Source organism: Fusarium solani (assembly GCF_023522795.1).
Source record: "Fusarium solani strain SB1 chromosome Unknown bctg00000002, whole genome shotgun sequence".
Taxonomy (NCBI): Eukaryota; Fungi; Ascomycota; class Sordariomycetes; order Hypocreales; family Nectriaceae; genus Fusarium; species Fusarium solani.
In genome coordinates this window covers 5,040,872-5,056,813 of record NW_027072155.1, presented here as the reverse complement: position 1 = coordinate 5,056,813, position 15,942 = coordinate 5,040,872, and the positions used below count along the sequence as shown (strand labels likewise).

The 15,942-nt window shown below is 40.6% G+C and overlaps 5 protein-coding genes across 5 annotated transcripts; 2 read left to right on the top strand and 3 right to left on the bottom strand.

Annotated features, from left to right (window-relative positions):
* Window positions 1-678: 678 nt before the first annotated feature.
* Window positions 679-1,483, top strand: MRS44_005557 (uncharacterized protein; the record flags this gene model as incomplete). The annotated part of the gene is made up of 2 exons (XM_065622666.1): window positions 679-728; window positions 1,099-1,483. 2 exons carry the CDS (start codon window positions 679-681, stop codon window positions 1,481-1,483), a joined length of 435 nt encoding a protein of 144 aa, XP_065478738.1.
* A 1,017-nt stretch (window positions 1,484-2,500) lies between these two features.
* MRS44_005556 (uncharacterized protein) lies at window positions 2,501-4,227 on the bottom strand (the record flags this gene model as incomplete). The annotated part of the gene is made up of 2 exons (XM_065622665.1): window positions 2,501-4,076; window positions 4,163-4,227. The coding sequence occupies 2 exons, from the start codon at window positions 4,225-4,227 to the stop codon at window positions 2,501-2,503; spliced, it is 1,641 nt and encodes a 546-aa protein (XP_065478737.1).
* A 1,323-nt stretch (window positions 4,228-5,550) lies between these two features.
* Window positions 5,551-6,753, top strand: MRS44_005555 (uncharacterized protein; the record flags this gene model as incomplete). The annotated part of the gene is made up of 1 exon (XM_046274367.2): window positions 5,551-6,753. The coding sequence occupies one exon, from the start codon at window positions 5,551-5,553 to the stop codon at window positions 6,751-6,753; it is 1,203 nt and encodes a 400-aa protein (XP_046123735.2).
* A 192-nt stretch (window positions 6,754-6,945) lies between these two features.
* Window positions 6,946-8,064, bottom strand: MRS44_005554 (uncharacterized protein; the record flags this gene model as incomplete). Its single annotated transcript, XM_046272449.2, has 3 exons — window positions 6,946-7,684; window positions 7,749-7,914; window positions 7,971-8,064. 3 exons carry the CDS (start codon window positions 8,062-8,064, stop codon window positions 6,946-6,948), a joined length of 999 nt encoding a protein of 332 aa, XP_046123736.2.
* A 1,881-nt stretch (window positions 8,065-9,945) lies between these two features.
* On the bottom strand, window positions 9,946-10,787 carry MRS44_005553 (uncharacterized protein; the record flags this gene model as incomplete). Its single annotated transcript, XM_065622664.1, has 5 exons — window positions 9,946-10,235; window positions 10,292-10,429; window positions 10,484-10,537; window positions 10,597-10,734; window positions 10,778-10,787. 5 exons carry the CDS (start codon window positions 10,785-10,787, stop codon window positions 9,946-9,948), a joined length of 630 nt encoding a protein of 209 aa, XP_065478736.1.
* Between the last annotated feature and the right edge of the window lie 5,155 nt (window positions 10,788-15,942).

Below are 15,942 nucleotides of genomic sequence, written 5' to 3'. Positions count from 1 at the left end.
GCCACATGTAAAGGTGGCTTGACAGAAAGCTGCGGACGTGGACCCCTCTCCTCGCCCGCCGAGATCCGGCCTGCGTGCGGGCAGAAAAGTCCTGTTTAGAGAGGGCGGTCTGGATCCTGATACGCCTTCACCGCCCAATAGCTTTCTTGAGCTTGGGCTCTTCACCTGGAGCCTGTCGCGATTGAGGCCGGGCGAACCAAAATCGAAATCCGTGAAGAGCGACGGCGCATCTCTGGAGGCACCGCTCACGGGATGGGAAGATTAATTGGCCTGGTGCGCGGGAAGCGAGACCGGAGAATCTAACACAGTGGAGTTTGTCATGTAGGATCTACGTCAAGTAATTCTTCTCTTTGTTTCGGATCGGGAATGGGCAAAAAAGCCGGCTGCCGACCACGCTCCCCCATATTTTCCGAAGGCTCGCTCGGGGGGTGCGGTCCATCAGGGGCTTCGCTTGTCAGGTACATAAATATTAATCTTATTTCTTCCCCAGAGAAATGCGGGTAAGCATCAAGACTAGCAAGCGACGTTAATCAGCCTGCCAAGTGATTCCGGAGCAGATTCATTCGATACTCATAGAATACCCGATCACCTACAGCTTTGTGCGGACGGTCACTGGTACAGGAGGTTTCGTCACGTCCTTTCGACAGTTTACTGAGCTTACCTGTTCCGGCGTCAAAGATGGGAGGCGGCGAGTCAAGAAAGCGCTCCAAATATACGGACATGGCATGGTGAGTCTTGCATGCCCAGCTCAAAGCACCGCTGACCTGCTGACCTACCAGCGACCAATGCCGGCGACGAAAAGTCAAGTGCGGCGGAGGATTGCCTTGCAATCAGTGCCTGGGCGGGAAGGGTCTTTGTGTCTACCGATCGAGCAACAGAGCCCAGACCAGCAGCCGGAAATCGTGAGCATCACCTGTCTGCTTACCACCTTGCAGTCCCAGGCCCTTGAGTGTTCTCGCCTTAGCCGCGAGTTTTCCTGTTGAGAATGTGGACTAACTCGAGAGCTCATAGAAGAAGAAGAACGGGATCTCCAGAATCAGCCGCAGAAACCAGCCACCACCAAGACCCCATTTTGCCCACTACAACATACCGAAACAGCTTGGGAGTCAACTGTAAGCCTTCTGCAGTGCCCTCAGCGGTCGAAAACCACACATACTCTCCCGGCATGATCGCGCAGCACGCCAGCAAGGCGAACCTTGACCAGAGCGAGGGATCACAACCGGCCGGGGTGTCGACATTACACGGGACTCGTGGCTTGCAACAGCTGGCAGAACATCAAGCCAGAGGGTTCCCCGGCGGCATCTTCGCGGCCCTCGAAACAAATCTTTGGCTGCGATACTTTGCCATCTACGAGGAGGAGATTGGTCTTGAATATCCTTTTTTTCGACATTACGAAGCTCAGACAACAGCTGAGAGCATCAAAGAGCAGCAGGGACGATTGCGATGTCAAGGGAATACCTTCAAAACAAGCCAAGACACGTGAACAGAGTCACATGGAGGGCATAGTGACACTCATCATCACTGTGGTTTCGGCTATCGTGGATCCCGCATCTGTCGAGGCCGCAGCTGCGCTCGTGTTGGAGATTTATAGCCTAACCATGGCCAAGGCGCATTTGAATGTCCTGGAAGAGGATGAATTAATCATGTTGATTCTGAGTGTAAGTTGAACCCCCCTCAAACAGGGGTTTTCCTGCCCCATGACCTATTTATGAACTCAATTGACCTGGTTAGAGCATATTCTTTTTTATCAGTGACAAGGAAGTCTTAGCCTGGCGAGGAACCGGAACCGTTCTGCGTCTGCTCCACGAGTCACTACATGCCAGTCCAGGTCACACATGGCCTCAATCAACACTACTCCACCGTTCGAACATGAGCGAATCGCTCTACTGGGCAGCATACACGCTGGACAGATGTTGGAGTTTTTGCACGGGATTGCCGTTCGCAGTTCATGATTCAGACGTGAACCGGGGTCCCGAATTTACAGTGAGTGGGATACACAGATATTTATTTGTCCTTTGTTCTCAAGCAGCTTCTGATTGACTACGCGACAGGATGGGTTGATCTCCTCCGCATATCTCAGCCACATGGTTGAATTTTGCAAGATAGCAGCCCGTGTTCGAAGCTGGATACTGGATTTCCCCATAATCGCACCCAACAGAGTACAGTCAACTCGCGATTTGCTCCAATCCCAGCTGGTGCAGTGGTATCAAGTGTATGTGCCCTCTACTGCCTGCATCACCAAGGACGTATACTCCTCACTTACCCGCAGCAGGTAGCCTAACTACTGCTGCGAAGTATATCATTCCGGGCCAAATCGATCCAGCCTATCGGCACAGTCGCGAATACCATCTTCCACGTCCTATACAAGACTTAGAAGCTAGGCAAGGATCTAGTCCTTCAGGACCGTGCTGAGCCTGACCCTTAAGGCCGCTACTCCACAGTGTGAGGAGTCTCATCAACATCTGCATGACAGCAAAAATTGGAGCGGCAGGTGGATACTTTATCCGAGACCGGGAAGCCCAGCCAGTGTCTCCGGCACTAGCGCATGTTCTATCCACGAGTGCCAGTGCGAAGGATCTCGCCATGCATCCTGACTGGTCTCTGATTCCCCGGCTCGCAACATGCCACCAATATCTTTGCATTTGGTCAATCGAACCTCGGCAACCTGATAGCTGCTCTGCTGAGTTGCGCGCTCCTTCTTATTGTGCTGGAGCTTTTGATCCAGGAAGCGAACCACCCAACATGTATGAATTCTCTTCCCTTCCGAAATGCTCCACGTTCCATCTAGTGAAGAGTTTTCAATAGGAAGCGAGCCGCATAGGGGGTCATTGACCAGCCCTTCCTCTGCCTTTACTACAGTTGTGAGAACTGAGGCTTCCGTTGCTCCACACCATGGGCCTTCCCTTCCGCTTCGTCGCAGGAGGTCAATAGCCTTTCGACGCCAAAAAGGGTGCCGGTACTTCAGCCCTGTCAGAAAAATAGGATGAATGATGCCCATCTCGGGCGTAAAAGACTCCAAAGCATTCCGAGAAAGATCGTTGGGACTATCGTATCCGGATTGGCGGAGGACTTGTTCAGCCAAGATGAGAATTTCTTGGAAGCAGTGACTGTAGTTATCGTAGCCTGTCTCGTATGGCTCAAGGATGGTTCCAGTGTAGATGAATGCTGCCAGGCATTGAGCCCGTAGAACCAGAGTGTGCTCGTTTTCGTTGGGGTGGGAAGAGAGGGGCGAAGATGGTGGTTGTGATAGGGAAAGCCATTGTCGCAAAGTAGCTAGGTGGCGGCCTTGCTCGATGAGTAAAGCCCGTGGGATAAATCGGTGGTTGACGTATCTATACTCAACCGCGGTTGAGATGAAGTGATAGCAGCAATGTAGGATGTTGACGAACACCTCATCCAATGGCGTTGAAGTAAAGATGCCAGGCGAGTTGCCGATCGAAAGTGGAAGACCTGGCGACCTACCGAAGGAGAAGGTCGCGATATGGAGGTCAAGTTTCTTAAACACCAATGGCATCTGGCTGGTGTCAGAGTTAGAAGCCGATTTCTCACTGAAACGACTTTTTATCAGCGTAAAAGCGCCGTATAGGTGAATGAGAGCATTATTGGTATTTTGTCGTAGAACCTCAGTGAAGGCGAGCAATAGACACGCAATGATGCAGGGAACATCCCCATGGGGTCGTCCTTGAAGATCAAACTGCACGAGCCGAAGAGCTTGAAGGTACTGTTTCGTGGGGTCCAAACCCAAAGGAGAATGGTTGTTTCTCAAGACGCATTCATGATAGGACGCACCAAATGCAGTTGCGGCCGCCCTAACCGAGGGGATTGCATGAGAGAGCTGGGGGACAATGTATGCCCAAAAGGCTATTTCAAGGTGACCTTTCCCCCTACGCGGGCATTGGTTGAGTATAGCACATGCGAGAGAGAAAACGGCCCGAGGTTTGGCTTGGGTTGAGCCTGATGCAAGACGTAGATGAGACAGCGGATTGGTAAGATGTGCCTGACCGAGGCCCCAGAGGTGCTCCACGTGGATAGCCAGGACAGGCAAATTGGGACCTGAAACAGCGATAACAAGATGGCTTCAATTCGTCACACTTGATCCTTCTCTCTCTGGGACGTTTTTGTCAGTGTGACCTTGTGGCTGTCATGGGTGAATGTTCCTTACTTGCACTTGAAACAACCAAACTTGGACTGCTTGACATTGGTACGGGTTCGTTTGCCATTCTTCATAATGAAGGCTTGCACGTGGTTTATCGCGAGGGGAGCGAATCAAGAACGACATTCGAAAGAAGACCGAGCCAAAGACCGAGAGGTCCAAATTATATCGTGACTTTGAATGTGAAAAATGCGGGCTGGATAGTGTCCACAAATATCCGATTTCAAGGCTGAAACCGGTTATTCGCGCAAAGTCAAAGACCGAAAAAAACACTGGGGCGCAGAAAAACTGGCCAACGATATCAAACCGCAATGGCAGCGACAGGACGCTAACTTGATTGCCAGCAAGGGTATAGGATATTTTCGGCCTAGCGCGTTGGGTGGATAAAGAAGGACGAGGCAGCAGAATGGCCTGGGCGCTCCATGTTTAACTAACTTAACGTTCCTGGGGTCACCACTACCAGTCGTCCTGAGACTTTACTGCTCATAAAATATTCCGAAACGGGCTCTGCGTGTAAGCACTTCAGTCTATTCTTAGTAGCGGAATGTACTTGCCTTATCACTACGAGGGCCCTGAAACGTTTTTCGCGTCACTAGAAATGCCTCGTACCCGTCGAGACCTTAAACCCACCGACTGACAGGTCTCAGTTAATAGGTATGAAAGAGCTGCTTACATTCTGTGAGAGATTCGGTAACGAACCGTCGCGTAATGAGTTTACTTGTGTAATTGAGACCAACTTAACGACGCAGAACGCTGCCACATACGTAGGATTCTTCCCTTGGATCCAGATTTAGCGAGAAGGTTGGGGTCTGGTTCTCGAATCGCCTTATGCCTCAGTGACTGAAGGCACGGGACTCGCTGAAGTGGTAGCCTAGCCAAAACGTTGGCATGATCCAAAAAAGTTCAGCTACCCTCGCCTGGCAACTTTAGCACAGCCCACTTGAACATCGGTAAGGTACTTCTCAAGAGGCGGACAACTGAAACAGTAAACGGAGCTTCTAGTTAGTTGCTATTGCGCCAATTTGCCCGCCCCGTTTAGCTCTCGTGGATCCTTGCAGTTACTGCCGGCCGGACAATCAGCCCACATAGGATCCTGGTTTGGCAGGCTATCATACAGCACATCAGCCGCATCTGAAAGCCTGGTACTGAAATAGCCCTTACGTTGAATGCTTTCGAACCATTTCTTCGTGGCAGATTATCAGCCCCACAAAGAGAGGCATGCGTCATCACATCCAGGAGGTATTCGTCATCAGGTATGAATTACAATTATTAATTGTGCTTCTCGTGTAATATTTGGTGACATGTTACTGCTATAAAGAATCCTTTTTTTCCCCGTATATATCGTTCTACAATCCAATCAATCCGAAGCGGGAGTACACGCCAAACAGTATATCATCATGATTTCTTTTCACAATTACCTCACTGGCCTGTACCCCTGGGGGCTGGCGTATTGCCTTGCCTTGTCCGCAATCCACGTTATGGTGGGATCTATTGTCTTTGACCTGGTTCACTGGACAGCCCATCAATCTGGTCGATCTTCAAACCCAATCCTCCGCACACTAGCACGCATCCATGTCGTCCACCATCAATATTTTGACCGACGACTGAACTTCAATGAAGCCTTCTCTACTTCGAACCTGCTACTGCACCTGCCACTAGAGTTGCTCTGTCAGGTGTTTGGCAGTTTGGTGAGCTGGCAGTTAACTCGCGTCATGGCTCTAAGGACATCTCTGCTTGCGAATCAGGATATCCTTCTCGTCTTGATATTCCTCATCATCCGCTCATTTGTGGTCGCTTGGAACGAAGGGCGCGATTCGAACCATATCCAATACACTCGATTACCTAAAGACCCCTACTCCGTTATTGTCGGCCCTCAGTACCATGCCCTCCATCACATAGACCCTCAAAGTTATTTTGGATCAATGGTTCGCCTGGTGGATTGGTTGTTTGGCACAGCTACAACATTGCGAGGCCGACGTATCGCCATGACAGGAGCACGTGGAGCGCTTGGACAGGCCTTATTGAAAGAGCTCAGTCAGGAAAAAGGCACGTCGATCCAGACGTTACAGTTTGGACGTGACTGGAATTACAACGATTACTGCGGACTGGAAGAGAAACTTCGAAGCACCGACATCCTGGTTCTTGCTCATGGGTCAAAGAAGGCTAACGACGCGTTCAATGCCAACTGTGAAAGCGCCATTGCTATCATTGACAGTTTCATGCGCGTCCGAGAGCAATCGAGATCTCTTTTACTCCCTGAGATATGGTATATCGGCAGCGAGGCAGAGCTTCACGGCGCATGGACGGATGATATGCGCTATTACACCGACTCGAAGCGTGCTTTCGTTCCATTTGCTCGAGCTTATTACGACGACGAGAACTTCATATACCGGCACATTGTTCCGGCGGCGTTCTCATCCGGAATGGGCCAGGCGCTCGTCAGCTCGCGGTGGGCAGCTAAACTATCCTTGTGGTGGATTCGGCGTGGAGCGAGATATGTACCTGTTACGTATACTGGGATGGCGCTTCTGAACTTTTTCCGTTTCCAGTACTGGGTGAAGCCAAACAAGCTGTCGGCAGTGCATAGGGAAAGGGGGTAGAACTTATTTAAATGACTTTTAGATCTGCTTTCCAATGCATTCTTTAGGGATAATAAATAGAGAGATAATTATAAGAATTACTAAAAAAGAGAGAAGATATATGTTTCAAGAACCAACTTTAACATTAAGTCCAAAAGTCATTTACCAGTTATTTGCCGGTAAGGAAGACTATGGACCAATTCTCTCCATGGCCTAGGTCATCTGCTTAACAAATTCCTGATCCATCTCGCTATACTGAGTCAACTTCTTTTCCAACTCCTCATCTGACATATCCCTCTTCCATGGGATCGCGATTGGTGCACAAGTGGCCATGCTCTGGAAATAGGTGATGTGCGCAAGAATGTCCAGACCTATTGTGCCACCATTGCACATAACGTTCGCAATGCCCTCACAAACCTTGATCTCGCTCACGGTGTAGTCCTTATCAAGTGGGCCACCATCAAGCCAGTATTCTGGGCTAGTATGACGGTATCCGAAGACGATAGGAGGAAGACGTGGAACGGGGTCATCACCATGTGTGACGCGATATTCAGCGCCCGCCTGTTGGGTGACAAAGTTGGCGAAGAAGTCGTTTCCTACTCTTGGAGAGCCGTAGGTGTAGAGGTCAAAAGGAAAGCCGTCTTTGCGCAGATACGCAGCGGCAACAGTAGCGACAGCACCACCGAGGGAGTGTCCGGTAGCGACGAACTTGAAAGTAGGGTTTGCAGTCTTCGCTGTGGAGACAGCAGCTTTGATATTGGCTGCAACCTCCTCCCAAGCATCCAAGAAGCCGGTGTGAACTCCACAGCCAGCAACAAGATCGCAGGTCTTTTGACCAAAGTTGAAGTTTGTGATCCAGTTTCGCACGTTGATGCTGCCACGCACAGAGACAACGATCTCCTTACGAGCGTTGTCAGTTGCCACATAGGCACCGATGCCCGTCTTCATACCACTGGAAAGCTTTGTGAGTTATGGCCCTCATGTTGTTGTTTGTGATCTTGGGGCAGTTCACTCACACTGCCGATCCGACAACGATAGCAGCGTCCTTTTCAATATCAGGGCAGTTCCCGGCACCGCAGTGGACTGGTTTGCCAACTGCCGTATTGAAATTGCAATACGCAGCATCAGCGTGCTGGAGATAGAACCTGAAGTTTGACAGATCCTGTGTCGTGACTGTCACAGCTAAGCTATATGTTAGCTCATATTCGTTGGAGCTTCATATTCGTCAATTCACTCACCTCGATGCTCAAGTACCCGAGTATTCTCATCAACAGAGGGCACTGGGCCAGCTGCCGTAAAGGCAATTATGGAAAGAATAGATACGACGAGCATCATGACAGAGGTCTCAATAGGAGAGTCAATTGAGTTGGATTGTCAATCTGAAGAGGATGATGTGTGCTGAGGTTTTCTGATTACACGACAACGACGTGGCTTTTTATACAATTTGGAGATCGCTCTCTTCGATATTCACATGCTGAAGCGTCTCATATTGAGTGAAGTTACTATCAATTCATCAGGCATATTATCACAAGCAAATAGCGTGGTTCACACAGCGTGTGTTTCTCATCCGAGGATGTGTGAAGCAAAAGTCGTCCTCGCGGAGCGGGGTTCAATGGACTCCTACAACGCTTGGCAAACTCCGGTTAGACAAGGGGCAATGGTTCGCAGAACATTGCCAGATCCAGCCGAGAACCGGATGCTTAGCTTACTTGAGATGCCTATTCTGGTATCTGAATTGAGGAGCCGTGATCATGGTGTTGAGGCTTTCGGGGGGCGGGAAACCGGGGTGCTTTTGGCGCCGGTATGCAGCCATCAACATTTGGAGACTCGGGCCGGCAGGTTCTTCGAGGATCATCAAATCGAGGCCTTTGGCCGTATTGAGCATCCCAGCTAAGAAAGGGGACGGCAATTGCTATCCGACCCTTGCAGGAAGCCGGGACTACCTATCTTCTGGCTTATGCTGCGTTAAGGATTAGCCCTTTCCGGATGGTAGACCTCGTAATTAGGCATATAACTGCTCTCTAACTATTTTCATGATCCCTGCTAAGTTAGTACTACTTACTAGTAGGGGTCATTATGCAACTCGGTATCCCCCCACCCGAGCTACAAACCCCGGACTCGGATGGAAGTCACATGGGACCAACCCCGGACAGCGGTTCGGCTCACCGTTGCACTGCCTTCGGGTGTACGCGTGGGATTTTGCGGGGTGCCCGGGTTCCCTAGACATCAGCTTCAGCTGAAGAGCCCTTGCCGCTCCTCAGGCTCGGCGAAATATGATCCCACAACTAATAAGCTCGGGCAACCTGCTCATGGAAAGTTCCGGGAATTACCTACGATCATACGATGCCCGTACTCCGAAAGCCCAATCTGACTTAGACGAGGTGGGATTTTCATGTGAAGGTCCTTCCAGGCCAAGAAATGAAGATATTGGCGTATTATTCCGTCTTCAAAATCTCGCACTAGGCTGTTTCTCCTCCTTGGAGGCTAACCTGATCGCGTATTTGCGCGACATTAACTTTTCATCCTGCAGACCTTTCGTGTTCACTGGCACTGTAAATACGATCCTACTCTCTTTGAGCGGAGGAACAAAGATAGGGTAGTTACAATCACAGTAACTCAAGCCACAGTCCTGTCACTACAGGGCCTCCAGTGAGTTCACCGATCGGCGAGGGAGGTTGAAGTCGGTCGGGTGATTCTGTTAGGGCTCACTCTCTAAATTCGTCGCTTAGTCAGTTACGGTGGGCACAGGGAAACCACCTTCTGAATCTAGCTACACACATTAAGAGAGCAAAGCAAATGGGAATGGTCAAGATCAAGGAAAATAGAAAAGAAAAAAAGAAAAAGAAGAAAAAAGCTGCTCCCCCGGACCCGAAAACCAGATGCGTACACAGCTTGTAACTGCCCACAGCTTCTGCCTTCTTCATCTTCCGTCTAGTTACCATCCCATACAGAGTCGAAGCATTGTTACTCCCTGGACAAATCAGACAGTATAGGCCTAAAACCACCGATCATGTAGCAATGCTGATCACCAACAATCTTATTGTTATTAAACGACGACAGTCTCTCAGCATCCTTCACATCCTGAAGCTTTAGGAGTTGAAGGCCATTGGTGATGGGCTGATTCCCGCGGCGCAGCAGGCCAACCTCACTCGGGTGGAACTAGTTCATCCAGGCCAGCACAATAAACATAAACAAGCCGTCAAAAATGAAAACCTAGGCCATGCTTTCCATAATGGATCCATCGTTGCCTTGGATGAACTCGATGACCCGGAAGAGGCTTCTCACCCAGATCAGGGAGCCCGTCACATATAGGGTGATGAGGTAAGTTTGCCAGCGAACCATCGGGTTTGAAGCCTTTGCGGTGGGGGCTCGTAAAAGTCGGCGATAATAGAGGGCAGTGACAATGATAAAAAGGCCGAAGAATGTCAACTGCACAAAAAGGCCAGCAATTTTGACGTTCTCTCCAAGCTTGTGCTGGCCGTTGGAAGCCATGAGGCCGCCACCTAAAATTGTAAGTACGAGCGATAATATAGTTTTTGCATCTCGGACTTATCAGCACCCTGCGAGAACAGCGAGATAACGCCACCAGTCACAAAGAGCTTGGTAAGCCATTGCCGTTTAATAAGGGCGAATTTCTCCCCATCGGTAAGGGGGATAACGCGACCCAGTATCATGTAGATCGAGGCTGCTATCAGTGCTGGAGTGATGAGAATTAGCAGGCTCTGGATGACGAATGGACCCATGGTCTAACAGCCGACGTCTTGCTTCGTGCCGACGACTCTGCTGATGTAACCGATGATCTCACCTAAGAAAAGAGTTTAGGTTAGCCCGTGCCGCATTGCAACGTGAATCTTCTGCACCTACATAAACTGCCGATGACTAGAGAGATAAGGTACCAGGTTCGTGTTTCCAGAGCTGAACCAGATGGAGCACCGTCGTGAGCACGAAGAGGATCACGAAGAGTGTGTTCACTCCCACCGAAGGCTCGTAGTGATAGTAGGACTATTCGGCGGTTTTTTAGTCGGCAACACAAGAGTCGTCTGACATGGTTGCATCTTGTGGCAAGTTGACCAAGTGTTGACAAGGACGAAAATGAAGCGCGTCAAGGCAGTGGAATGTGATGAAGGATGGAAAAGCTATCCGTAGAAACGTTGGATTTTGAGGAAATCTACCGTGCAGAGAATGGGGCTGTAGGGAGAGAGAGTAGGATGGGCTTGCAAGATGGCATGCAGTTTCGACCCTTATATCTTCCATGATCACCATTATATTTATATGTTAAAAATGCGCCCCATGGCGGAGTGCGTAATCAAACACCCTCTCTCTAAGCCCTCTCGGGTTGCTTCGCATTCCTGAAGTCATGGGCTACTTCGGATTCAACCCCGGTTTTAGTCCATAACGGGACCCTGTCTCTCTCTTCAAGCTCTCGGATTTCGGATTGCTTGGCATGCAGGAAACGATCGACAGGCCTATGCTTCAGATTCAGCCCTAGTTTGAGTCTATAATTAAGCGCTCTCACTACTACGAACGAGAGCGAACCCGCGGATTCGGCCGGCCCATGACTGACCGGCCTATCACAGCCATCCGCAACAAGTCCAGTAAACTCTGAAAGCATACCGCAAGGATATCAAAGATCTCTTAGAACTACTGTCTATTATAAATAATACATTAAAGTTCATAGGCTTCGGGGGTTCATAGACAGCGACGATAACAACGCATTTATATCAGACGCTCTCCGCATTAAGATCAGTGGACCAACCTATCAGCCTATACCTCACTCCCTGCTCTGATTTTAGTATTAAATAAAGAGTAGTTAGACGATAATATTAGCATAAGTCGCGATATAATTATATTATATCTATAAAATTTTAGAATAATTATTTTATTTATCCTTAGCTAGTAATAATATCGCTAATTAAGGCATTATTAAATTAGTATATTAATTTAATCTAGCTAGCGAAAGAATAGTTAGGATTATTATAAAACCTAACTTAATTAATAAGGAAACTAAGAGTAAAAGCGCCTATATAGCTTAAAAATTAAATAGTATTAAACTTAAGTTAGTTTTCTTATTATTAAAGAATTTAAGTCCTTTAGAGCCTAAATAAGGCTTAGATATAAATATATAATCTCGGTGTAAGCTATAATAGTTTTCCTTAACTTACTAGGCGCTATAAGGGCTTAATACTAAATAAATTAAAATAAAAAAGCTTTAAGTTTTTTTATAAGATTTTTTAAATACCTATTTTAAAGGAAAACTCTTAAAAATAAAGGAAGATATTAAGAAGAGCTTAGAGGTCTTAGGGAGGGAATTATAAGTATTAAGAGAGCTATGCCTAACTATTAGGTATATTTATGCCTTTATAATTATTACGGCTAAGTAATAGACTAGGCGGTCTAATATAATAGAACCCCGCTATATAACTAATTTATTATAAGAGTAAGTAAGACTTATTATAATATAAGTAAGTGCTCCTATGTAATATTTACTCTTAATAACCTTATCTAGGTAAATAAGTAAGTATTATAAGTTTCTTATTAATAAGTACTTTAAGTATATAAGGTATACTTTATATATTTTCTTATATAGTAATTACCTTAGCTATTAATATAACTTAGTTATACTTAATACCCTTAAGTATATTACTAGATATAACTTATACTTTATCTAAGATAATACGCCTAATCCTTTACTAATATAAACCTAATATAATTAATTTATCCCTTAGGAATATATATAATTATTATATATTAATAGCTCTTATTTAGTAAATTACTTATATTACCTTAAGTAATATTAAATATAATAGCTATTTAAGTAATTCTTATTAATAATTACTAATAAGTTTTATTTATTAATTACCTACTTATTATACTTATATAAATTACCTTAATTAATAAAGATATAAAAAATAAAAATAATAATAAAAAAGATATTAAATAACTTTATATATAAATTATTATTATAAGTATTAAAATAAATATTATATATAAACTTATTAAAAGAATAAATAAAATATAAAAGGTATAAAATACCTAATATATAAATAATATCTAAGAAGTTAATAATATAATAATTATTATTATAAGAGGTAAAGATATAAAAGAGATCTTAAAGCTAGACCCCCTAGAGAAATTTAATAAAACCGCCTATAAGCTACTTATATTTCTTATATAGTTATATACCTTTATAACTTATTACCTAATATAATTTAACTTAATATCTAGTAAGGTTTAATATACCGCGGGGTAACTTATTAAGTATATTATAACTTAATTTAAACCTATTATAAAGAAATATTTTATTACCCTCTTTATTAAACTCTTACCTAAGATTATTAACCTTTATTTAAGCTTTAAGACCTTTAAGGCTATACTTTAGTAAATATTTAAAATAATTAATAAAAAAGTTTAAGCTAAAAAAGAGATTAAGGTATTTTAATAAACCTACTTAGCCTTTAAATATAAAATCAAATACTTTTAATTTACCTTAAAGCTTAATTAAGATTAAAAACCCTTAATATTATTTTTTTTTAATAATCTTAAAAAGGAAGTCTAAGTAAAACTATATAAAGAAAACTAACTTAATAACTTAATTAATTATATTAATAAGGTAATTAAGATTAATAATTAATAATTCTTATAAGAGAAATTATAAAACCCTAAGTTTAGTAATAATAAGACTAATAACTTATAATTTAATATTAATTAAAATAAAAAAAAAATAATAATATCTCTTATAATATTAAAGCTAATCTTATAATACTAAGAGCTATATAAAAAAATAAATAAGATTATTATAGCCTTAAATATTATTATTATTATAAAATAAATTATATTAAGAAGGTTTATTATAAGAAATAATAAGATATTAAGGAAAAATATTATTAAGCTAATTAATAATAATCCCTCCTAAAAGGTAAGAAATATATTAATATAGCTTATTAAGCCTAATAGGAAGATAAAAAACCCTAAACCGTGACTTAATTAATTAAGCTTATTATAATATTATAAAATAAATATAATACACCTAAAAAGAATTAAGATAAATATAAATAGAAATTAAATAAAGGAGTATCTTATAGCTAGGTAAGATACCTTAGAAAGTAATTAAAAGAAACCTAGAATATATAGTAATAATTACTCTTAGAACTAATAAAATAAAGAAACCTTATACTAGATATAATAAATAATAAAAGGGTTATTATTATAGTTACTAAGAAGCTTAAATAAAAAGAAGAAGTAATATTAGTAAAATAAGGATAATAAATGCCCTTAATACTAACTAAGTAAGTAGACTATAAAGAAGCTATTATAAAGGGCTTTAGCTATAAGAAATAAGTTATAAGATATAATAAATAATTAATATTATTATTTATTATATATTATAGGGATTATTAATAAGATAACCATATATAATATAATTATAACCTATACCTATAATATTAAATTAAAGTAATATAAGAATATAATAAAACCTATAAATAATAAGAATAAGCCTATAATAATAAAAAATTATAATAAATAAATTAGCTTATTAAGGTAAATAATACTAATATTAATTAAATTAGGTTTAAATATAAGATAAAAAAATTATAAAAGAAGCTATATAAATTATATACTTAATAATAAAAAGTAAGAAAAAGTAATAAAGAATTATAAAAAAAAAAACTACTTTTAATTATATAATAAAAATAATAATTAATATTAAAATAACTTATAAAAAAGATATATTTAAACTATATAGAAAGATATAGATATAATAAATATATAAGAGATTTATATCTAAGCTTATTATAAGGAATTAGCTAAAAACCTATAATACTAAGAAGTATTATTTAACCTATAAGATAATATATAGATATACCCTATATATAAGGAATACCTTAATATCTCTTAGATATCTTATTAATATTATTAATATAAAAAATATAAAAAAAAAAATAAAAATAAGATTACTTTTTTATTACCTTATTAACTTAACCTAATAATTAACCTTATATATAATATAAAATAAAAAGTTATTAGATATTTTATTAATATAATACTATTAGTATTATATATATATAATATTATAAAGACTTATACTAAGTAATCTAGAAATATAAATAAATTATTTATAAAATAAAAGACTAATAAAAATAAATTAATTAAAAAGAAATACTAAAAGAATAAAAATTAATAACTTAATTAAAAAATAAAAAAAACCTAAGATAAAAATAAAAATAATAATACTAAAACTAGCTATATAGCTAAGATAATATATATAATTATAAAGTATATAATAATAGTAAATATAAATATAACTATATTAGCTATATATTATTAAAAAACTAAGAAACTTATTTATAAAAGGGCTATAAGTAAAAGAATAAGCTATAATATTATAAAAAGCCCTATATATTACTAAAAGAAGATTAATATAAAGATATTTTAAAATATTAATATAAATTAAAAGAGAATAGCTATATACTTTAATAAATAATAAAGCTAAGTAGAATTTATTTAACCTAAGGATAGTAAATAAGCTTAAGCTACTATAAAGGTATAAGGCAAAGCCTTATATAATAATTAACCTTAAAGGGAAAATATTTAATTATAATAATAAAATTATTAATAATAAGATTAATTACCTTAAAGTTTTTATTAAAAGAAAAAACTAAGGAATCTTATTTAATATTATACCTATAAAAGGCTATAACTTAGTACTTAGGTACTTATAGTTATATTAATTTAATTTATATTTTAATTAGAGGATTAATTAAGTATTTTTTTTTAATAATAAGGTATTCTCTATAATAAATAATTACTTAAAAAATAATATAAAATTTTAAATTTTTATTAAAGATATTAGAGAAGTTAAGTAGAGGTAAATATAAGATACCTCTTTACTTAAAGGAATATAATATAAATATTATAATAAATAAAATTAATAAAATTAATAAATAATTATATATATTATATAATAGTTTTAATAATTAAAAAAAGACCTTAAGTAAATTAAGAAAATACTAAAAGAAAAAAGACTTAAGAATATATTAATAAAATATTATATTTATAAGAAACTCTTTATAAAAGAACTTAAAATAGGTTTATTATTATATATATATTATAATTTAGAAATTAAATTTATTAATAAGAAATAACTTAGCTTTAATAAACTCTACCTACTTAATATAATATAACTATTTATATTAAAGAAATATATTAAAG